The sequence below is a fragment of the Hypomesus nipponensis genome, chromosome 22 (assembly GCF_054491055.1).
Source record: "Hypomesus nipponensis isolate SF chromosome 22, ASM5449105v1, whole genome shotgun sequence".
NCBI classification, from domain to species: Eukaryota; Metazoa; Chordata; class Actinopteri; order Osmeriformes; family Osmeridae; genus Hypomesus; species Hypomesus nipponensis.
The window spans coordinates 17,085,197-17,109,436 of NC_140382.1; the positions used below are offsets into that span (position 1 = coordinate 17,085,197).

The window sequence follows — 24,240 nt, forward strand, 5'->3', positions numbered from 1 at the left end:
CTGAGTCAGATGAGATAGGACATGTGTGATTGAACTTAAGGAAAAAGAAATGGCCATAAAATACTTTGACGTAAACCATTAAATAGCCTATAATGAATGAGGCATTTTGTTTGCTAGCCCAAGCTGTTGACAGGCCAGCGTTCACTTGGCCTAAATTAACTGTTGTTATCTACACAACACCAAATAACAACGTTATAACTCGGAGATGGAGCCATTAGCCTCATACAGACTTGACCAATTTGCCAGGTAGGCCGAAGCTCATCTGTTGTCCCTCTTTGCATCATCTCAGTTGTAGGCCTACTGTCTCTTGCAGTGAAAAGTGTCAATACCCTGCTTCATTGTAAAGTTTTGACTGTTTTTTAAAAATTATCTTATTTTTTCTTAGTCAAGGTTTGAAAGGTGAAATGATTCAGAAACAGGCAGGGGATTTACACACAATACACTACACTGTAGTACATCTCCTTCACATCTTACTGTGCCGTGAGTTATCACAGACAATGTGTGTGGTACAACTGTTCTCTTTTGATGGGCTACATTCTCACATCAGGGATTTCTGCTTGCGATCTGCTAGAGGCACTGTGTCGACTGCAAAGCGCAACAGGGAATGAGGCCAATCCTTAAAAAAAACGGAAGAAAATTAGGACATCAGGATACTGTTTGCTGCGGCGAAGCTGTTGCATTATGGGATGTCCGTAACTCCAGGTGCTGTAGGTAAGGAGCTGTCCTGATACTGTAACTCTGTGCAGAGCTGCTAACTCTCCCATCACTCTCACTTTGTAGTATGAGCGTGTAGGATACCAGGCTTCTGTCTGTCCCAACTAGATTCAGCAGGACAAGACCTATCGGACTGACTGGACCCACCAGAACTATAACAGAACCTCACAAGAACCCAAATCTACTGTTTTATGCACATCGGATATCAAGATGTATATGTACTCAAAGGTAGGTGTTTTCTCATTCAGTTGTGGCTTCGTAAGGAGTTTTTCATGTTGATTGTATGGTTTTCCGATTACTAGATTCAACGTCCTAGTATAAACTTTTGGCCACAGTTTGTTATTGTGGTATAGCTAATTATTTTCATATGATTGTATTGTAATATTGACTGGAGACGTCATTCTGTTTGTGACCCAGTTTGGCCTAGTTAAACAATACAATGTCCTGTATGTCACCGATGACTGAAAGAGTTTTATGATATTATTAGATGTAGCTGTGTCTGAGATTGGATCCTAACCAGGAGGTTTGTGCTTAAGGCTACTGAATAAGGAATGTCCGAGATATCCCATCCATCCTGCTGGTCATGACCTTCAAAGGTTTGACCTGTCCTAAGCTACTTGTTTCTATAAATAAAGAATCAGTTGAATGTTCACTTGTTTGGGGCGAGTTAATGAAGCCAGTGAATATTCATTGGATATCCTGTGATACATAGCCTTCAAAGTAGATAGGGTTGCGAGTGCTGCGTGTCCTGAGACTTGTCATCTGCACCGACTGACCATTCTGTTGCAGGGTGGTTGTTATGGATACGGGAGAAACGGGGGTATGGATGGAGATCTTCACACTAGGGAATTTCACCATGACTAAGTGTTACCTTAAGTGGTAAACAACTTACTGGTAATTATATGGTGGAAAGTCTAATTGAAAATAGAATAATCAATTTGGATTATTTAGCGTCTACAGTTCAGTTTTCCAATGACCGAACGAGACAAGTATCAGAGAACATATCTTTTGATAATAAAGATATTAACTTGAATGCTTGACTAGAGAAGTATCATCTCACAGATGACTCAGGAAAACCTCTCCTTGTTCCGTTGCCCTCCCACTACAGGACCATTATGTTTGGGAGCGAGGGAGGGAGGGATGGAGGAAGGGAGGGAGCGAGGGATGGAGGAAGGGAGGGAGGATTTATGTGAGACAGGGAGGCAAAGGGAGGCACCATCGCAGACATGAAGTTTATTATAGCCTTCACACTCAGCATGAAAACTTTAATGGGAAAATCAAACCCCTGAGTCTAGTGTAATTGGATTCCGCAGGACAGAGATAAATCTAAAAAAACTGTGGGTAAGAGCAGAGCCAGCGAAGGCTGGCCAGTCCCAGGATCTGTTGGCTGGACTGGGACATGTCACATGACCCGTGGTCTCCAAGCTAAAGAGGACAGCGATATTACATTTACATTACATTACATTTATGCATTTAGCAGACGCTTTTATCCAAAGCGACTTCCAAAAGAGAGCTTTACAAAAGTGCATAGATTACTGACCATAACAACCAAACATTACTGTTGGCAAAACATGAAGCATACACTGTGAAAACTAAGTCCCAAAGGGAAGAACCATGAGAGCATGTGGTTGAACCAGTTACAATTAAACAATTTAACAACATAAACCTCAAAAAAGTGCAAGGGTGTACCTGTGGGGAAAAGAACAAGCAGCAAAAATATATTACACAGCAAGTACACTTAGTTTTAAGTCAGTTACAACTAACCAACAAGAGCAACAAGTTTCTCATTAAGAGTCATTGTGATCCTGGAAGGATATTAAGTCAAAATCTTAAGTCTTTCGTTGATCAAATTTACAGAGTGGCAAAGTCATCTGGACAATGACATGCTTAACACGATAAAGCTAAAGACACTTCACGTGACTGAAATATGAACTTACCGTATATCCCAGCTGTCTCACTGACTGTAAGACTGCAACAAGAGGTTTGTGTTGTGGCTGGTCCCGTTTAACGTTATTTGACTGTAGGAGATTAAGGCAGGATTTATTGAGTTTCTTTAGATGTTTGATCATCTAAAACTTACAGTATAATAACGTTTTTTTTGTGTGATCAATTTATAATTTCTTATTTTCCCCCTTATTAAGTGAGGTGGTAATGCAAGATCCATTTATCAATGATTACGTGATGCTCAACTTTAAACTTTACACAGACTAAATGAGAGAGCAGAGTTCCGCTTCCTGCAGTCTTGTAACAACTCAGACTTCATTACACACACTGAAGCCACACCCCACAAGATAGACAACTGAACCTAGTTTTTATTTCTATTATAAACTGTTTTAAAAGACAACAATGGTACACAACTAATAACTACAATAGCTAACTTTGAAGCGAGGTCGCCAACAATTCCAAATCAATTCCAGCACACCAACGGTCAACGATTGGGCTGAATCTATATTACAAACAAGTGTATAAACCACCGACGGTTGAAGGACTCGCTTCTAAGGTTTTGTCGGCGCAGGACAGTGTGTCCTTCTCATGAAAGGCCGGTGTTGACGGCCACTTTAGGATGCACTGAAAAGGGCCGTGCCTTCCTCCGCAAAAGACGTGATAGGCTTACTGTAACCTGGCTTTGACGAGGGGTTTGTAATTATTCAGAAATGTATCTGGCTAATCAGTGATCAGTAGCAGGACACATGAGCTGTAATTTTAAGCAAGGAGGATGAGGAGGGGAATTAAGAGAGAATCGAGTTACCACATCCTTGTGTTACATACCTGTACTATGCACACTGGCACTTACACACACCACACACACCACACACACTTACACACACCACACACACTTACACACGCCACACACACCACACACACACACACACCACACACACTTACAAACACCACACACACTTGCACACACCACACACACTTACACACACCACACACACGTTTACACTCACACACTCAACTGGTGTAGGTGCATGGACACCCAGGTGAAGCGCTGAATGAGACTTTCCTGCCGGACTCTTATGAATGATTTACCACGTAAGGGCTCCCAGAGCCAGAGAGGTCATTACTGGATCATTACCGACAGCGCAGGATCTCCGCTCCAGCAGGAAGTATCAGTCGTAGCCGTATTGCTCCCCTCCACCCCTCCGCCCCTCCGCCCCAGAACCAGGCCTCGTTTGTGGTAGAGCATGTGAGACGGAGTGAGGCCAGAGCAGCTGCGAGAACAGGAGTGAGCTTGGTGTTGATAGAGAGGGGGCCAGCGTAGCTGTGTGTCTGAGCTGAAGACGATCTGGGACGGAAGAGCTGGTTGGTTGCTAGAGACACACCTGGATAAGCACCTGTATCACTCATCTGGGGACAAGAGGTGGGATTCCATCTGGTCCCGTAGAAGACTGATTCCACCATGACTCACTTGGCTTTGGAAATGACGGAGGTATGACACAGTGTGTTAGTACGCAAGTGAATATGCGTGTCTTTGTTTGTTTTGAGACACACCTGAACAATAGTAATGGCAACAGTAATAGCAATGGCTATTTTTTTATGTTATCTCGTGGTAGGGATAGAAACATACAATGAAGTTCATTATTTTGTAACACTACCCAAAATAATTGTTTTTTTGCCCAGGCTTTGAATTGAACCTCCTTTATGCTGACGGAATACAGTTTTATCAACATAAACTGAAGTAAAACCATTTTGTCATACATTTACATTGATATATTGATGTCACAAGGGGCACTTGAGATCATATGGAAGCTGGATCTATATATAGCAGGTGCTGGACAGTGAGGTAGGTCCAGGAGCCTGTGTCCACCATCCTGACAAGAGGCACTCGGGTTTCTCTAGACACCTGGAGCCCCCTAAACGTGTGTTGCCCTGGGTGACGTGTAGCGAGGAGCGCTATCTCTTTCAGGAGCCTAACGGCCACTTTGTGTCCGGGTAACAGGATCCTGGGCTTCAGTGTAGGGACTTGGACAAAGGAGGGCCCTCTCGGGTGAAGGCCTCTGGGTCAGATAGACTTTCCTGTTCCGCTTTAGCCTGCTGTCAAAATCTGGGTATCTGGTTTCTCATTTTCCACCTTTGTTGTTGTTTTCTCAGCCCCTTACCATTTGTCTCACTCTTCCTTCGGTCGGTCCGTCTCTCTATGTCCGTGTGTGGTTCTTCAGAGACTTCTCCCATCTCTCCTCTCGTCTCTCTCGCTCCCTCTCTTTTTCGAGTATCACAAGCGTTTCCCTCGTTCCTCGAGGTCCCCCTCTCCTTCCGACATCGCGTGTTTCCTGATCCCACAGACTGTCATCTGCAGTGTCTCTCAGCGTAGAGGCGCTGGAGCCAGATTGCCCATCTCATCATGGCCTGGTGTTGTTTTCCTCCAGTGTCTTCTTCCACTGATTGGATTCCCTCTGTGCCCGTAATCTCTGCCCTGCTCTCTGAGGCATGGCACCAGCCTACCCGCACTGATGCCAGCGGAGCGCCAACTGCCAAAGCGCGGGCACAAGTCCAGGGGCCAGGCTGGCGTGTGGGTTGGCGAACAGGCACCCTCACTCTAAGCAATTGCCTGTTCGTCTCCATAGGCTTTTACTGCTCTGATCTGATCACCTCTGGTTTTTTACAACGGGGCCTCTTCGATGACATCGCTGGCATTGGTTTACTGTGGTGACAGCATGAAGGTGTCTGAATTGTGCTTGTTAAGGGAAAAATATTCTAATTAGTACAGTTACAAAGTTCCAACATGTCTACATATATTGAAGTTGTCAATGCATATGTGAGTAACACAAAATGTGTACTTCCAATTGTATGAAGTGAAGAAAGAGATAAATGCATTGAAGCTGTCATTTAAAACATTCAAGTTCGATTTAGGTAAACTCTTTTTCCGCTTGGGTTTTCCGATCAGGCTCATTCCACTGTCTGTGACTCATGCCTCTTGCTCTGGATACCTTATACTCCCACTACAATGCTAGACTTGATTGTAGATCTAGTTACTAGATTGAAACTTACTTTGCGACGCTTCATGTACAGTATTGTCTCTTTCCTTCTCTTTCCTCCTCTACTTATCTATCACGTTGGTTTGTGAAGGGTGTATGTGTATTAAGTGCAGAGAAAAAAAACATGTCCTTCGTGTAATCTCCTGGGAAAGCAAGATGGCCACAGTGAGAAGTGATGAATTGCCCGCGGCGCCCTTGGCCCATCTTCCTCTCTGGAGCTGGCGAGGGAAGTGCTTTCCTGTAACCAAGGCTGAAAATAGTCTCCTTTCCACTAAAACGAAGAGAATAGGGAGGGTAATTGGCTTCTACTGAGGTTTGCTGAGTAAGGTTGGATTTGACTGGTCATTTTGTTGGATTTAAAGAGTGCGGTAGACAACAGTTTGATAATCGGTTAATTATCGTCTTGGTGATGGTCATGGTTTGATTAGGTAGACCCCATTCTTACTTTCTTACTCTCTCTCTCTCTCTCTCTCTCTCTCTCTCTCTCTCTCTCTCTCTCTCTCTCTCTCTCTCTCTCTCTCACACACACACACACACACTCAAACACACTCCTACACACGTTAACTACTTCTACTTCCTTTGTCGCTAACTTTATTGATGGTTTCCTATTAGCGGAAACGGTGTGGGCGATATGTCAATGTTTCCTGTCATACTGCCAATCCCCTTAAATAAACCCAGATGCACAGAGCAAAATGGCATTGGTGCACAAACACTACAGACAGAGGAGAGCATTGTCATTCAAGGTAGGGAATTGCATTTTTTTATTCCTCAAGAATCGATTGCAAGTATCTGTGGAAACTTTGGGCTAAGCTAATCTTGGGGTTGTGAGTGTCAGTTACAATAACAAGGAATGTTGGCCACAGGTGAGCTTGGCAAAGACCCAAGCCAGACTAGGGAGGCATTGACAGTATGATGCTGTCATAGCACTGTAATTAAAGTGAGCAACTCTGGCCAGTAATGTCACCTGATATTTCCCACAGGAGCGATAATTCACCAGCAGTTTTTTCTGCAAATGAGTTGTTATGATTTTAACTATGGTTCATTTGAGGACTTTAATGTCAATAGTCTGACTAGTCAGTCATCGAAAGATACTTTTATTTCATTAGCTGTGTGGGCTTTGTCATGTTTTCTGTATTGTTACTGACAGGAGTGGAGGTTGAGGTACACAGGGGCACATTCGGGACATCTTTCATGGGGGTGGAGGGGGGGGAGGGAGGGGTGGCAGGGGGGGGGCGGGGAGGAGGAGGTAGGGCCGGGGAGGGGGGGGGAGGGGAGGGGGGGGGGGCGGGCAGAGGCGGGGAGGGGAGGGGGGAGAAGGAGGCAGGGGCAGGGCAGTGGCAGATGTGTCCAGTAGTTATTTTGGGGTGACACATTTCCTGTCATCACTGACCTTGCAAAGTGTGTGTAACTGCTGAATGTGGGTGTTTTGTTAAAGCTAAAAGTTTGGAATCAATGTATGTATGTGTTTGTGTGTGTGTGTGTAAGGGGGGGGGGGGCGTGGGGTGGCCCCCCCTGGTAACACCCACTGCAACACATGTCTCTGTCACTGATAAAAGTGACTGATGGAGGAGACATGGAGGCTGAAGTAGATTAGATAGTGATGGCTCTACTGAGGTCTGTCATGCGCTAAGAGGATGTGCCCAAGGGCACCAGTCACACCAACTGGAAGTGCCAGATACAGCCTGAGGACTAAGAGGAAGTTGGCTGTTTTGGGGCAACAATGTTTGTGGGTGTGTGTTTGCAAGCGTTTCTGAGTACGTGTGTGTGTAAGTCTGTATGTGCTTGTGCACAGATGACTATGTAGGAGTGTCTGCATGTGTTTGTGCATGTGTGTGTGTCAGTGTGTTTGTATGCGTATGTGTGTGTGTTTGCGGGTGACATTCCTGTAACTGATAACTCGTGGAAAACAGGAAGCAGAGGAACATTGCATCATCAGGCAAGGAGAGGTTCCATGACTTATCAAAGTCACCAATTCAAAATAAGTATCTGTGAGGGAAGACCCAAAATAATGATACTATGTCATTCTAAACACTGAGGGCCAGTTTCCCAGACATGAATGAAACCTAGTCCTGAAGTATTAGAAATCTCCAATGAAGATCTCCATTGAAAAAGTTCTAGGAGGTCTCAGTGAGACTTGACATCTCTTTCAGCTCCATATAAATAACAGAACGCTTCTCGCTGTCCTCGGTCACCGACTGAACTTCAACAGCAACAACAGCAACAACAACAGGCGTTAGCTGTGTAACTAAGATATAAGATGTAATCAAGCAGTCTTCCGTGGTCAGGAATGGGGTTTCCTTGTCTTGTTTTGTTGCGGTTGTTGTTGATGTTGTTGTTGACACCGATCTGGGGTGTGCTTGTTTCAGAGCCTGGAGGAGCGCTGTAACCGGATCCTGAGGAACATGGAGGGTTCCCTGACGGCGCGGGACCGCGTGGGCATCCAGGACTTTGTCCTGCTCGACGCCTACACCAGCGAGAGCGCCTTCCTGGACAACCTGAGGAAACGCTTCCACGAAAACCTCATTTATGTGAGTGATCCTCCACCCTGATCTCCTCCACCCTGATCTTCTCCACCCTGATCTTCTCCACCCTGTTCTCTGCTCACATAAAGAAGCTTGTCTCACGCTCTGTCTTTCTCTCTCTGCCCAAACACCTTTTGAAACCTTGTTTACGTGAATAGTTCTCCACCCTGCTTACTGCTCACATGAAGAAGATAATCTCACGCTCTCTCTCTCTGTCCAAACACCTTCCAAACTTCATTTGTGCGACTGGTCCACGGTCTCTCTCTGCCTATATTCTCTGACCTCAACAGTGTTACAAAGAAGAAAAAAACTGGGAGAGACATAACTAAAGAGAGAGACACAAAGAGAGAGAGAGAGACACAAAGAGAGAGAGAGAGACACAAAGAGAGAGAGAGAGACACAAAGAGAGAGAGAGAGACACAAAGAGAGAGAGATAGACACAAAGAGAGAGAGATAGACAGATAGAGAGAGACACAAAGAGAGAGAGAGAGACACAAAGAGAGAGAGATAGACAGATAGAGAGAGACACAAAGAGAGAGAGAGAGACACAAAGAGAGAGAGATAGACAGATAGAGAGAGACACAAAGAGAGAGAGAGAGACACAAAGAGAGAGAGAGAGACACAAAGAGAGAGAGAGAGACAGATAGAGAGAGACACAAAGAGAGAGAGAGCTGGGGGCTGCAGTTTCTCTCTCTTCCCCAAACCTGGCACCCAGCTCTGCTGAACCAGCAGCCGTGTGACTGTGTCTGCCTCTCTAGGTGGTGCTGTGTGGTGAACCTTCTCTTCTGAGGTCGCTGAGGTCATTTGCAGTGATTAAACCTACTCGTTATTAAATACAGGATGTTCTGTACGCTTCCTCTGAACCCAGCAAGGCGTGAAAGTCTATTTTCTCATTGCTCTTCAACAGCTTTAATCTAATCTTACCTTGTACAGTCAGAATATATATATATATATATATATATATATTCTGACTGTTGAAAAAAACAACAATCATCATTTCTCTGAATCATCAACCGTCTCTGGAGGTGTGGAGGAGTTTTTTCTTGTCTTCCTCCACAGTTTAGGTTGGATACAGGTGCCGACCTATGGGCGTCTGTGAAGTCCTCTGTGATATTTGCTTGCAAAAGGGGCCATTGAAATAACATTTAAAATGATAAAGTGACATGACATGATTCTGTTTTCCACAGACCTATATTGGCACACTCCTTGTCTCTGTCAACCCCTACAAAGAACTGGACATCTACTCAAAGAAGCAGATGGACATATACATGGGCGTCAACTTTTTTGAGCTCCCGCCACACATGTAAGATCCATGTCATTTGTGGTGCATGCCTGGGAGATAAACTAAAGAATGACGTGCATCTTTAATAGTATAATAAAATAAAACATGTATATGTATAACATTAGATTCTATATTTTTATACATATAAAATGTGCACCTATATAAATATTCGATAAATGTGTCATAAACCGCGCAATTGAAGATATATTCATGTCAGTTGCATAATATAAATCCTATAATTAAAGATAAATGAGCTTCTTTTCTGTATAATATACAGAGCAGTAAAGTGTGTTGCCCACCTTTCCAGCTACGCCCTGGCGGATAACGTGTACCGCACCATGTTGTCGGAGTTCAATCACCACTTCATCCTCATCTCAGGGGAGAGTGGGGCTGGGAAGACGGAAGCCTCCAAGAAGATCCTCCAGTTCTACGCCGTCAGCTGCCCCAGCACCAAACTGCTGGACAACGTCCGAGACCGCCTGCTTCTCTCCAACCCCGTCCTCGAGGTCAATACCGGTGACCACGTTCGAAAAGGTGGCAGGAGTTGTGTGTGTTAGGGGGTAGGATGTAACTGTTCCAGGGTGTGTGTGTGCTTCGTCAGCTCTTCATCACTGCCCACACGGCACATTTCAAAGTGTTCAGTGAAGACCATGAGTGTTCATTTTACTCGGTGAGTGTTTTATGTAGGTCCACTCTTATGAGACGGACCTAAGTCAACTGCCCGGGTGTTAAAGGGACAGTTTGAAATTTGCTGTGTGCGTTTCAATCCCTCTCGCAGGCTTTCGGAAATGCCAAAACCCTGAAGAACGACAACTCGAGTCGCTTTGGGAAGTACATGGATATCCAGTTTGACCATCAGGTATTATGTTGACTATTATCTTTACAATATCGACCTCCAGCAAAACATCATGGGGGACCTCACACTCCAGAGGAAATGGTTTGAATGTAGAACGCGAGTGTACGCCGTCACCTTTACATGCTGTGACGATGCTCTCGTCTAAGGGGGCTGCGGTTGGAGGCCACATTCTGAGTTACCTTCTGGAAAAGTCCAGGGTTGTCCATCAAAACCATGGAGAGAGGAACTTCCATATTTTCTACCAGCTGGTGGAGGGAGGTGAGGAGGAACTGCTGCGCTGGCTGGGCCTGCAGAGGAACTGTCAGCTGTACAGTTACCTGGTACAGGTGAGACTGAAACAGTCCTTCATGGTTTGTTCTCATCTACTGTAACTACTTGACTTGGACTTGACCCTAAAAGACGAGAGTCTTGGACTTGACCCTAAAAGACGTGAGTCTTGGACTTGATCGTAAAAGACTTTAGACTTGACTTGATCCTGGCCCCAAAAGACTTGTGAGCAAATCATGCTGACTCCACTTGAACTTATGCCTCCTGTTTTCAGGGGGATTGTGCCAAAGTGAGCTCCATCAACGATAAGACTGACTGGAAGACTGTGAGGAAAGCCCTTGACGTCATAGATTTCAGTGAGAGCAACATAGAGGTGAGGCTTCGTCATTCACGACAGTATGTGTCTAAGATGAGTACATGCATGGCTATACAGCGGAGGACGGACGGATGGCTGAATGGGTGGGTGTATGGATGGATGGGTGAATATTACAGCAGTCGATCAAAACAAGTTATGCACAAATATATCAGAAATGTAGATTGTCATTACAGATTACCCATTTCAAGGATCTCAGTTGATCAAGACTCTTTGGTTCCTTGCTACAGAACTTGTTTGGAATCATCGCTAGTGTTCTCCACCTGGGAAATGTCAAGTTTGAGGCAGACCCCAGGGGGTACGCAGTCCTGAACAACAGTCCAGAGATACACTGGCTGTCAAAGGTGAGACTGGATAGAGGTCTACTCTGAAATAAAGTCGAGCTAAAGAACTATCAACCTACTAACTCACTTACTGAGTCACTATCAACTTACAAAGTAGCTGTTAAAGGCACTATCAGCTTACTAACTCACTAAGAGACTATTAGCATACTAATGCACTAAGTCACTATCAACTTAATAAGTAGGCAAACTGTCTAGGTCACGATCAATATACTAACTCACTAAGTCTATCAACCTGCTAACACACTGAGTCATTCAATGTATTAAATAAAGAGTCTGTGCGGCCATGTCGAACATTTAACTTTCCCCTCATGATGCTTCTCTTTCCACTACAATGCTGTGGTCGGTTGTTCCTCTGGTTTCCTGGTCAGTTGCTGGGTATTCCCGCCCAGGTGCTGCAGAAGGGCTTGACCCACCGGAAGATCGAGGCCAAAACAGAGGAGGTGAGAGCTGACATCCTGTATAATCAAATTCAAAATCGAATCAAAATTAAAACGTGTTGCCCTTTTTTTTACAAGCGATGTCACCGAGAGTTTCACATAGGTCCATAGAACTGCACCAAAACCAACTTAATACCTTTACCATCTTTATCAACTGTAGAATCATCTAGATGAGCTGGAATCTTTTCCAGTGTGTGTTTTGGTTGTTGATGTTTGTGGGGGGCTTGTGTGCCGGGTTGTGCAGGTGTTGAGTCCCTTCACAGTGGAACATGCAGTGTATGCCAGGGACGCCCTAGCCAAAGCAATCTATGGCCGGACCTTCACCTGGCTGGTGAACAAGATTAACGAATCCTTGGCGAACAAGGTGAGTTTATACAGTGCCACTTACCCACCACCTTTGTGTTCTCTGGAAGTACCTTCCAGAGAACACAAAGGGTCAGTAAAGTCTGGGAGAATGAAATCCACATGAACCCCAAATATTCTCACGAATTTAAAATAAAGTGCTGCTTCTTTGACAACTGTAGGACTCGTCAAGGAAAACGGTCATTGGACTTCTTGACATCTATGGTTTTGAAGTCTTCCACGTAAACAGGTAACAACATCACAGGCACACTGCTTGTTTCTGCAGTCTCACCCCTCAATGACATAGATACTACAGTGACTGTCTTTGATATGTTTCAGTTTTGAGCAGTTTTGCATCAACTACTGCAACGAGAAACTGCAGCAGCTCTTCATAGAGCTGACTCTTAAGTCCGAACAGGAGGAGTACGAGATGGAGGGGATTGAAGTAAACAGTTTGTCCTTCCTTAATTCTGTTTTGATATTTGATATGCAGTGCTATTGACTGTTCGGTAGAGTGATAAAAATCGGTAGTCATGTGTAATATTATTGTGTTGGGTAGAGTGATATGGAATATTAGAATGGAGTAGAGTTATAGGCAATATTACAGTTGGGGAGAGTGGGGTTAAGGGTGAAGGTGACATGCATTACAAAAGTTCTCAAGCATCACAAAAGTGAAACCATTTTGTGTGTATCATTCCAGTGGGAACCAGTGCCATACTTCAATAACAAGATCATCTGTGACTTAGTCGAGGAAAAACACAGAGGCATCATCTCAATACTAGTGAGTAAACAATAAGACTTTCCTGGTGGACAGAACAAACCTCCAGACAAGCAGTGGATACAGTACGACACGGAGGATTAGTGTGAGTTGTTATTATTGTCACACGTGTCACCTGTTGTTTGCTATTTGGAGGATGAGGAGTGTTTACGCCCAGGAGAAGCCACAGACCTCACCTTCCTGGAGAAGCTGGAGGGGACCATGGGAGGGCACCCGCATTTTGTCACGTGAGTCTCTCCCCGAGAAACTATTGAGCACGTCTCACATGACGTGCCCTATCAAAACGGGACAAAGGTCAAGTTTAAGGTCAAAGGTCAATGTTCACCACTGTCACGCCAGAGCAAAGCATCCCTTTCCCTCTTCCTGCGCATCCTGCAGACACAAGCTGGCCGACCAGAAGACCAGGAAGACGCTGGAGCGAGGAGACTTCCGTCTACTGCACTACGCAGGGGAAGTCACATACTGTGTGGTCGGTGAGAGAGGATTTCCTCTGGGTCACCCTCGTCTTTCTCTTTCTTCCTCTAACTCTCTCTCTCTCTCTCTCTCTCTCTCTGTCTCTCTCTCTCTCTCTAGCTCTCACTCTCTTTCTCACTCTGTTTCTCTCTCATTCACTCACTCACTCACTCACTCACTCACTCACTCACTCACTCACTCACCCTCCCTCCCTCCCTCCCTCCCTCCCTCCCTCCCTCCCTCCCTCCCTCCCTCCCTCCCTCCCTCCCTCCCTCCCTCCCTCCCTCCCTCCCTCCCTCCCTCCCTCCCTCCCTCCCTCCCTCCCTCCCTCCCTCCCTCCCTCCCTCCCTCCCTCTATCCTTCTCTCCCTCACTCGTCCCATGGTCCTTGTTTGGGTCGTTTTAATACAGTTCAACAGTTCCTTCATATTCCAACTCCATCTCTCCAGTCCCCATCTCTTAACCACTCTCCTCTGCTTTTCCCAGGGTTCCTGGACAAGAATAACGATCTCCTGTACCGGAACATTAAGGAGGTACGTGCGCCCACTGGCCAGGGCTGCCCAGGGCTCTGTCTCCTACTATCTGCTTCCTGGCAAGCCGCTCAATAATTCATTATCAAGCACACCTGTGAATTATAGATAGCAGATTGTTAAGCATTGCTTTAGAATAAACCAACAGTGCTGTTAAGGAGAACCATTGTCTGTGATCATGCTGCCAGCAGCGGCCCTTTGAAAAGACTCAGGCGTGGCAGAGAGTCTTCCACGCTTAGCTGGGATGTCGTGAGATGTCATCACAGCCTCGGAGAGATGGATCAGCGGCGTCTTAATCCGTGCGTGTTATTCGTCTGACCCTCAGGTCATGCGTCAGTCTAAGAACGCCATCGTGAAACACTGCTTCCCCTCGTCGGAGCCGGACAGCAAGCGGAGGCCTGAGACGGTGAGGACGTTCTCTCTGACCACGGGCGACCTGACATCCCCTCACTGCTGCTTCTGTTCTGATATTTCTTGTAAAAAAAGGCGATATGAACAAAACTTTCATAAGATTCACATTTTACATTTTGCCTCTAGAAAGTTCAGCAAAAATAAATAAATCAAGGATCATAAGTACCTAGTTCTAACTAGTTCGGTAGTTCAGGAACTACCTGTCTTTTACTAGGCACAGTGCAACACCTCAACTACAAGAATACAGTGCAACAGCATCTCATCTTTAATACAACATTAATGTCTACTCCGTGATGTAATAACTTAGAAAAGACTTCCCTCCAAAGCAACACAGAGTTGGAGAGGCCACAACCTCTTTATCTACCGTCTAATGCTTTGCCGCTGAGCTACACCCACCCCCAACAGTCCAGACAGTGCTTCTGTTCCACCTTGGGCTGACCAGGTGTGCGCTATCCCCATCCCATCCCCGCCCCCCTGATCCTGGGTGCGTTTGATGTGACTCTCCAGGTGGCAACCCAGTTCAAGGCCAGTCTGGTGGGTCTGGCTGAGATCCTCATGGCCAAGGAGCCGTGGTATGTACGCTGCCTGAAGCCCAACGACGGCAAGCAGCCAGGTGGGTACCTCACACACACACACACACACATTCTGTAGATGACCCCATACCCTGCGGAGAACTACTGTATCTGCTGTATGTTGTGTTAGTGCATCACAACAGTAACATTCATTTAGCAAACACTTTTAATCAATGTGCGGTACTGGGGGGTATTTGAACCAGCGACCTCTTAACTTGCAGTCAAATACTGCACCAGTGAGCTCTACCCCTCCCCCTGCCCCTGCCCCGTGTCCCTACCCCCTACAGGGCGCTTTGATGACGTGCTAGTGAGGCACCAGGTGAAGTACCTGGGCCTGATGGAACACCTCAGGGTCAGACGAGCCGGCTTTGCCTACCGACGGAGATATGAAGTCTTCCTCCAGAGGTAGGAGCTGTCAGACCTACACCATTTCATTGAAACTTCTAGCAAGACCTTTTAACTACATGTGTGTGTGTGTGTGTGTGTGTGTGGTCCATCTCAGGTACAAGCCCCTGTGTCCAGACACCTGGCCCAACTGGAAGGGCACGGCAGCAGAGGGGGTGGAGCTCTTGGTCAAACACCTGGGCTATAAACCCAATGAGTACAAGCTGGGCAGGTCAGCTGCAAGTACAAGCTTGGCAGGGGGGGGGGGGGGGGGGTTGAGCTGGAGACACACCCCGGCAGTCTCACTGTTCTTGTTGACCTTGTGTGTCTCTTAAAGGACCAAAATCTTCATACGCCACCCCAGAACGCTGTTTGCCACTGAAGACGCCTTTGAGATCTGCAAGCATGAGCTGGGTGGGTTTCTGTATGAGATATTCAATTCAGATGACAGTACGTGTATGTCGAAACATTTCTCAATCAGAGCTTACTTGATGGAATGGAACCATACACTAAAACATCTTCAGTAACCACTTTTGTCTAGAAGTGACTTTTAGGTGTTTCTGTTACAGCAACAAGGATCCAGGCAAAATACAAGGGCTACAGGGAGAAGGGAAACTTCCTGAAACAGAAGGAAGCAGGTAAGTGCTTGTCCAGTTGTGGACTGTTGAGAATGGTAGTGTTACATAAAACAATCAAATCTCTACATCAGCTCTACTAACTGGCTTTGTGTTGTTAGCCACTAAGATAGAAAACTGCTGGAGAGGTTTGAAAGCCAGGAAAGAGCGGGAAAAGAGAGCCTGGGCTGTGAAAGTTATTAAGAGGTGAGGTAAAAAAAAACATGCAACGAAAACAATAATGAATCGATACGGCAAACACCAGAGCGAGTGATTTGAACCTGTGACGACACCCATTCATGAATCATCCACACTAAACAAACAAAAGCTGTCTCTACATTGAGACTATGTTTTTTTCTTTTTCTTGGGAAGGTTCATCAAAGGCTTCATGACCAGAAACCAGCCTGCATGCCTGGACAACTCGGAATACCTGGCGTTCGTCAGGCAGAACTACCTTACAAGACTCAAGGACAATCTACCCAAATCCGTTCTGGACCAGAACACCTGGCTGACTCCACCCCCTATTATGCAGGAAGTGAGTCTGAACACATTTAAAGGTTGATATTTTTTTATGATTAAGCAGACACTTTTATCCAAAGTGACACTCAAAAAGTGCATACAGAAAGTAAAGCAGAGAATCAAATGTGCACAGTTCCAATATTGCTTTGTTTCACCTTACTGGACATCTTCCTGTTTAAATATGCACTTGGTACCATTCAGCTTTGTATCGAGCCCTTCTTGCTCTTTGCCCCTGCAGACGTCTCAGCTGCTGAAGGCCCTGTACACTCGTCACATGGTACGGAAGTATGTGCGGGGAGTCACACCACAAAAGAAGATGCAGGTAGGAAGCACGGTCACTGTCACCCCCTGCTCCGTCCCCCCTCCTCAACACGCCCTCCTGGAAGTCACACGGCTCCTGGCGTATAGTAACAAACACGCAAAACACTTTTTCTATGTTTTATTAGTATTCATGCCCAAAAATACATGAGGGGGATGTGTATTATCTAAAACAGTACCTTGTGTCATATTTTCTAGCTTCAGTTGAAAGGACTGACCAGTTCCATGTTCAAAGGGAGGAAAGAGAACTACCCTTACAGTGTGTGCAGACCTTTCCTGGACACCAGGATAAGTAAGACACCTTCTCCGAACCCCGGACACAATCTAATATCATCCTATATCTTGGAGGTATGCTGCTGTGATGATTTCCCGTGACACTGTTATGTTCAGGTGAGGAGGACATCCACGTCAAAGTCCTGCAGACCATAAGGCATGAGCGCATCAAGGTACACAAAACCCCAACCCCCTCGCCTTGAACCTTTAACTGTGACAACACTGTCGTACATGTCTGAGGACACATGGAGCTATCTCCTCTGGCTTCCCTCCCTCCCTCCCTCCCTCCCTCCCTCCCTCCCTCCCTCCCTCCCTCCCTCCCTCCCTCCCTCCCTCCCTCCCTCCCTCCCTCCCTCCCTCCCTCCCTCCCTCCCTCCCTCCCTCCCCTCCCTCCCTCCCTCCCTCCCTCCCTCCCTCCCTCCCTCCCTCCCTCCCTCCCTCCCTCCCTCCCTCCCTCCCTCCCTCCCTCCCTCCCTCCCTCCCTCCCTCCCTCCCTCCCTCCCTCCCTCCCCGTACACAGTACAGCGCTCCAGTGGTCAAGTATGACAGGAACGGTTTCCGGACTCGCTTCAGGCAGCTCATCTTCACCCAGGCAGCTGCCTATCTGGTGGAGGAGGCCAAGGTGAAGCAGAGGGTGGAGTACAACGCCCTCAAAGGTTGGTAGCGGCCGCGCTGATGAGGGAGACAGTCTCTAGTCTGCATAGGTGTAGTTGATCTGTGGGCATCTGTAAAGCCCTCCGGGATTGGCTTGTAAAAAGGGCCATACGAATAACATTTGATTTGATCAAGTTGCGAGAAGCTATACAAAAATCAAAGATCAAATATTGATTTGATTTGTAGTCTTTCACAGGTGATTGTCTGTTACTTACCTCGGCTGTGTGATCCGTAGGTGTGTCGGTCAGCAATCTGAGTGACAACTTCTTAATCCTCCATGTCACCTGTGAGGACATCAAGAAAAAGGTTTGATTCTCAACTGGTTGCGTGTAGAGATGGACCATTTACAGTTACACAAATAATACTTTGTATACAAAATATACAAATATAATATACACAAATACATAACTGAACAGCAAAGACCTCTCAGTCTGACATCAAAAGTATTTCATCTTCTCAGGGGGACTTGGTGCTGCAGTGTGACTTCCTGTTTGAGGCCTTGACTAAGCTGTGTGTGGTGGCCAATAAGCAGAACTGCATCAAAGTAGTTCAAGGGAGGTAATGAAATAATCCTTATATTTCTTAAAAATTGTAAAATTATCTTATTGAATTCTTATGTGAGGTACTGACCGTGCGTTTGTGTTTCTCTGTAGTGTTAGGTTTGATATCCAGCCAGGCAGAGAAGGGTTTGTTGACTTCAAGAGTGGACAGGAGTTCATGGTGTACAGAGCTAAAAACGGGCATTTGATGGTGGTAAGACTGACTACTCTGAATTCTCGTGAAACAGGTAACGAGTACAGTATAAAAGCAAAAATGAACTCACTAAACATCATTACATTCAGGAATCAACAAAGGCCAAATCAAGATGATGACCTCACACGGATGGGGTTGTGACGAGCCAGGCCTTTCCCTCACAAGGACTGCACACAACCGAGATTCTTTCCAGTTGAAAACGTTGATTTTTTTCTCTGTGAAGTTTAACTAAACAACACCAACATGGTCACATACCTACAAGAAGCTGCAATATCCAAGTGAGATTTAAGTCTCTATTCATACTGTAGTCTTTTACATCAATAAATAGTACTTATATCCAACTCTTATGCATATTTTGGTGAGCTGTAAATCAGATGCCTGGACAACTTTGTCAGACTATGGCTGTTAACATGTTACTGTTTCATTTGTAAATAATGACATACATTTTTGGTATTATTTTCAGTAGATTTCATTATCCCATTTTATAGAGATTAGTAATATACAAAATGGATGGTCCAAAGGCTGTGATTACAAAAGCCATGTGTCAATTTTTATAGTTTATCCCAGGGATGCGATACCATATTCACAATAAAAAATATATAACCACATGTGTACTCATAAAAATCTTTATTTCTAGAAAAGTTGATAAATACAGTGCAAAAGACAGTTCTACATGTGAAATGATTAACATTCTCTGATAAGAAATGATCTACCTTCCACTTATCATGTTTGTTCAATGATTTCACCTTCAGTAGTGCCAGCGATCAGCATTTTCACAAAAGAAAAACTGATATTCATTCACCTGCATCTAAAAAAATCATCAAGAAGGCTACATGTCACTAGAACACAGTGTTAACACGACTCAGCACTCCTCATTTAGAACACTCACATTACAGGAATGGTCAACCCTGTTCCTGGAGATCTACTGGTCTAAACTGTTGGTTTTCACTCCAATCCAAATTTACCATAGCTTACTTTCATAATTCACTTTAATAATTCACTTGTTGACAAGCTGAATTGGGTTACACACAACAGGGTAAGACTACAGGAGGGTCGCTCTGCAGAAACAAGGTTGGCCAAGACTGACATCAGGAATATATTGTAGTTGTGGCCACAGTACGCCCTCTGCTGGAGTAATGTAGCATACACACAAAACCTCCTTGGTTTGACCCATGATTTGATCAGCTGGTGTTTTTTGTAACAAGAGCAATACTAATACAGTACATATACTCATATTCATACTATCAATATAATTTCACTATAGAAAAATATGTTTTAAAAAGAACTGGAAGATTAATGGTTGGAGTGTAGCATCTTTACACAATATGTATAATAACTAAAATACAATCGATAAAATATACGCCTGTGGAACATTTTAAAGCAATGTAAAGTGTCTGGATAGATAGTACTTCAATGCAAACACATAAGGCACAACTTCCTGGGTGAAGACAACGTGATGAATCCTAAAGACAAAACTCATCCCTGACTGGGAGCCCAGGACCGAGGTGGTTTGTCAAGACCGTTGAGTTTGGTTCATTAGCAAGTCCTGAGAGGGGCTTCTGGAAAGATCAACACTGATGTGGTCTGATGATGTTATTAGAACGCACCATGGAGTTCTAATCATACAGTACTAACGAGAGATACAGGTGACCAGTGTTCTAGTGAGGGCACTAGAGGTCCAGTAGTCATGGGGTAAAGTGTGACTGTGTCAAAAAATCTTTGGTAACAGCGATAGATATGCCCCCTGGTGGTGGTGTTAAGTATTTAGCGTAAAGGTTAGTGGGTGTGGTCACAGGAGTTGGGTGTGTTTACAGGTCATGTATTTGAGTGATGACTAGCCGTCATGGTTACTGGTGGTGGGTAGTGCAGTGACTGGCTGTTGCAGTGGTTACTGGTTGTCGTGGCTGCAGGCGGTGATGGGTGCGGTTACCGGCCGTTGTCGTGGTTACTGACGGTGATGGGTGCGGTCACCGGCCGTCGACGTGGTTACTGACGGTGATGGGTGCGGTCACCGGCCGTCGACGTGGTTACTGGTGGTGGTGGGTGCGGTCATCCGGCCGTTTGATGTGAATGCGTCGGATCCTCTCGATGCGTTCCCGCTCCTCGTCCTCGTCCAGGTGGTGGGAGCGGCCCGCGGCGCCCCCCGTGGCCTCCAGCAGAGCGTTGTCAGGGCCACGCCCATCCTGGGACTCATACAGGAGGATGTTGAGGGTCTCCTCATAGATACGGGCCTCTGGAAACTCCACCTGAGGGTAGAGGATCGGCCTTACAGTACACCCGGCTCTGGTAGACACTGGGATGTCCTAAGACAGTGGTTCTCAACCCTGTCTTCAGGGACCCCCTGTCCTGCATGTTTTAGATGTTTCCCTGCTCCAACACACCTGATTCCAATAAAAGGGTCGTTATCTAGCTCTGTAGAAGCCTTGTAACAAACATGCATTTGAATCAGGTGTGTTGGAGCAGGGAAACATCTGAAACAAGCAGGACAGGGGGTCCCTGAGGACAGGGTTGAGAACCACTGTCCTAAGATGTTTGTTTGTTTCCATTCTGACTAACAAGGGTGTCAAGCATTAGGAACACCAGTGAGCCGGGCATGACACCAGGCACTGGGAACACTACAACAACTATTCCCATGATCAGGGGGGAAAGTGGGACTGACTACCCAGGGCTCCAAAAGAGGGAAGGGCTCTCAAAGTTTGGAATGAGGACAGGAATAACCAAAATAGGGAGGAGGGGGGCCAAATTTGAGGGTTAGGGTCTCTTCATGGGTCCCCATTGTAACGAATGAGAGTGTTAAAAGGTTTATATTTATATACGGTTTTGTATGTTAAGGCTTGCTCTTGTTCTGGCAGTTACCTTGGTCTGTTTCTTCTCCGTGGCGTAGACGATGGAGGTGCAGCACACCTCGGCGATCTTGCGGCCCTGACCGTAGAACGACCAGCAGCAGATCTCGTCTCCGATCACGTCCTTGATGAACAGCACACGGCCGTTGAAGCGAAGGGAGAGCTTGTCGAACAGCTCAATGTTCTTCAGCATGTTGTCATCAGAGTTGCTAGGAGACGGAACGGAATCCATTTGTTAATTATTTCCATACACGCCTGCCTCAGGCTATGGCATTGTGATGGAGAGAATGTTTGAACTCTACTCGGGACTTTCACCTGGTGTATGAGTACTTGTTGTTGCTTCGGTTGTACAACAGTTTGACCGTAGGCTACAAAACATTGAGAAAATGAGTTATACATTCTGAATTAAAAATGGCATGCGACTTCAACGCTTGTCATTAGTGACGTTGCCATGACGGTAGTCCACCTTGTTGGAAGTAGTGATGAGTCTCTGCTCCTCCTTGGATGATGTCACCAGGGGAACTTTACAGAACGGCTCGTAGGTGTCCTTGTTCTGGAGACACCGGGAACAGAAATGACAGGGACTGACATAGTAGTTAAAGTGCCACACACACACACGTAAGTGCTTTAATTACAGCCCTCGGACATTCCCCAAGCTGAAGGTGGTGTTTGTTGGCGCCACAAGAGTTGCAGTTCATATTGAATTTTCTTCAAGATTAATTAAGTACATTTCATTCAATTAAACACCTGTAAGGCTGCGTGACACTCGTCTGACAAGCCCTGCACCAGATAGTACTTGGCTTCAGCCAGAAGCTCCTCCACCTCCCGTCTGATGTCGGGTAAGGGCACCGCGCCATCACGCAGGTAATTCAGGATGGTTCCGAAGTGCTTCCCACATCTGTCAATCAAAATCCAGCCTGTAGGAAAAACGCAGCCCAGAGTTCGATCAATCACCAACTGCCATCGATCGAGCGTGAGCTTTGTTGTGCGAGTGTACAGCAAAAACAAACAAACAAATGGAGTTAGAACTACACATTTCTTATTTTCCGCTCTGCTTTTATACACTTTTTGTATCTCGCTTCGGATAAAAACGTCAGATAGATGATTCAAATTTTAAATGGCCTGCAACTGGGCAGTAATTAGTAATGTTGTTGAGAAGCACTTTTTGTCATATTGGCTGAAACAAACATCACATCCTAATCCTGACATATGGTTCGGAAGGAATCACATAGATTCACCAGTACCTTCACTGTCCGTGAGAACTTCCATTCTGCCACTGAACATGGCCTTGAGCATGGTATCCTGTTTAGTCAAGGTTTGCATTGTAGTGTAGTAGAGCGCACCACCCACATTTAGCTTCACATATTTGGAACTCGGACAGGAACCCTTGAACGAGGTGGTACGAGTTGTAGCCGCTGGAAGCGGCGAGTTCACCGCACTCACTCCTGACATCTCTTCCTGTATGAAAACACAATCAGTGTCACTGTGGTTAAAGGAACTGGTATTGCCATGTTAGTGTGGGTTAGTAGCTATTTATAACCCGTAGCCAATTATGACAGAATTACAAGAATTGCTGATCTTAAAAGTTGCAGTTCAGTATCGGGTCCCGACAGTACTGCAGAGCCTGGGGTTGATTGCTTGTCAGCCTAATGCCGTTAGCTAACAAGCTAGACATTGCGAAATCTAACCTTACTAAGAAGTCTTATTATCTTTCCCAAAAATATATTTAAACAACGCAGTGGTTTGCTTGTTGCCTATTAAACAGGTAATTGAGATAGTTAGCTACAGTCCAAAACACCGTGGAAGTGAAAAAACAGCTTTTCTTGCGAGCAACTAGCTAACTTGTATTGTAGTAATGTGTACTAGCCATGATGGTTGGAAAACTAGTGCCTGTATGACATGACGCCAGACTATCTTTCTGAACAGATCTGAACACAAAAACATACTATACGACACAATATCACAATTTGGCTTTGTACGTGTAACCACGGGCTTGACCTCCGGAGCCTATTATATATTTAACCCAAAATTACGTAGTTAACGGGAACGCGACTTACCATAGGACCCTTGGTCAGTCAGCCTTGAATAACAAAGTTGGCAATCCAGAACGTTTCCGTTTGAAGCAGCCCAGATGACGTTTTCATAAAGGAATGCTCACGTTTAACCCTCCTGTTGTGTTCGTTTCTTGTTCACTACTTTTGTGTTCCCGGTCAAAAGTGACCGCCCCATTATAGCTGACTATAATCCCATAATAATACATATATTATCAACGAATGTTGTGTTAGATCTTTTTAGCAACTTAAGTTCTTGCAAACATTACACGTTTTAAACTTCTGTTTGCCATTTATGGCCTGTAGGCCTCAGTGACACAAGTGTATGATACTCGTTTTTGTGAAATAAGCATATGGATTATTTTGAATATGTACGCTTGGATGTTGGTCTGGTCTATCTCCTTCCAGTTGTCTTTGTAAACACATCTACCCTTCAAGTCATGTTTATGGCTATGGTTTCAATGGACTCTGTCAGGAACAGTTTGAAGTAGGATTTTATGTCACCAACCCGGGAGATGGCATATCTGGTTGGTCCTGGGGTCATTTCAGTCGAAAGTCGACTTCTCCACTCAACAGGGGGTTTAGCACTTTTGCAAGTCACTGTATTCATGTCACATTCTCATTGGGCGATGAGCACCCCTAAAGGTCTGATCTTTGAATCGCCCCTGCCAACAGGTCATAAACGCTGTAAATGCTGAATTAAATAAGAGGTGCCTTAGTAAGAGTCGTTCTGATGAACGCTGTCAAACCATTAGCCATTTCACATACAATCAGATTCTGCGGACTGTAGCTTTTTTTCATCGACCGGTCTCCCTCATTGACATAACAGGTCTCCCTCACGGAGAAACCTTCCCGTTTCCAGATTGTTGTTAGAAACTGAGAAAGACATGCTACATTACATTATCCACAGAACAATTATGACAGACCAATTATTCATGTGAGTTAACATTAACGATTAGCGAGCAAACTCAC

At 45.4% G+C, this 24,240-nt stretch overlaps 2 protein-coding genes across 4 annotated transcripts; one reads left to right on the plus strand and one right to left on the minus strand.

The window, feature by feature from the left end:
• The first annotated feature begins 14 nt into the window (after positions 1–14).
• Positions 15–18,973, plus strand: myo1hb (myosin IHb). Of its 3 annotated transcripts, none has more exons than XM_084687626.1 (34): positions 15–246; positions 548–711; positions 823–942; positions 8,060–8,221; positions 9,403–9,518; positions 9,805–10,003; positions 10,276–10,356; positions 10,500–10,679; positions 10,895–10,993; positions 11,224–11,337; positions 11,706–11,777; positions 12,019–12,138; positions 12,299–12,366; positions 12,456–12,561; positions 12,817–12,897; positions 13,030–13,121; positions 13,273–13,367; positions 13,833–13,879; positions 14,202–14,282; positions 14,795–14,900; positions 15,147–15,264; positions 15,362–15,475; positions 15,581–15,657; positions 15,813–15,881; positions 15,980–16,064; positions 16,230–16,392; positions 16,615–16,698; positions 16,893–16,986; positions 17,085–17,140; positions 17,488–17,623; positions 17,857–17,927; positions 18,082–18,179; positions 18,275–18,374; positions 18,464–18,973. In XM_084687626.1, the coding sequence occupies exons 3-34, from the start codon at positions 925–927 to the stop codon at positions 18,488–18,490; spliced, it is 3,129 nt and encodes a 1,042-aa protein (XP_084543752.1). In that variant the 5' UTR covers positions 15–246; positions 548–711; positions 823–924; the 3' UTR covers positions 18,491–18,973. The 3 variants fall into 3 exon arrangements, with proteins under 3 accessions (XP_084543752.1, XP_084543754.1, XP_084543753.1); XM_084687628.1 differs by having other exon boundaries at positions 572–711; XM_084687627.1 differs by lacking the exon at positions 15–246 and having other exon boundaries at positions 257–711.
• Positions 18,974–18,986: 13 nt separating this feature from the next.
• LOC146236942 (BTB/POZ domain-containing adapter for CUL3-mediated RhoA degradation protein 3-like) lies at positions 18,987–23,423 on the minus strand. Its single transcript, XM_084687639.1, has 7 exons — positions 23,275–23,423; positions 22,462–22,675; positions 21,965–22,134; positions 21,684–21,770; positions 21,533–21,585; positions 21,231–21,426; positions 18,987–20,620 (listed from the first exon to the last, which is right to left on the minus strand). Exons 1-7 carry the CDS (start codon positions 23,275–23,277, stop codon positions 20,402–20,404), a joined length of 942 nt encoding a protein of 313 aa, XP_084543765.1. The 5' UTR covers positions 23,278–23,423; the 3' UTR covers positions 18,987–20,401.
• Between the last annotated feature and the right edge of the window lie 817 nt (positions 23,424–24,240).

Excerpts from the sequence above, each read along its gene's own strand:
- myo1hb (XM_084687626.1), top strand. Across the intron at positions 12,367-12,455 it reads GAAGTCTTCCACGTAAACAG|TTTTGAGCAGTTTTGCATCA; the intron begins GTAACAACATCA and ends GATATGTTTCAG. Across the intron at positions 12,562-12,816 it reads ACGAGATGGAGGGGATTGAA|TGGGAACCAGTGCCATACTT; the intron begins GTAAACAGTTTG and ends GTATCATTCCAG.
- LOC146236942 (XM_084687639.1), bottom strand. Across the intron at positions 21,771-21,964 it reads AGTGTCACGCAGCCTTACAG|AACAAGGACACCTACGAGCC; the intron begins GTGTTTAATTGA and ends CGGTGTCTCCAG. Across the intron at positions 20,621-21,230 it reads CGGAGAAGAAACAGACCAAG|GTGGAGTTTCCAGAGGCCCG; the intron begins GTAACTGCCAGA and ends CTCTACCCTCAG.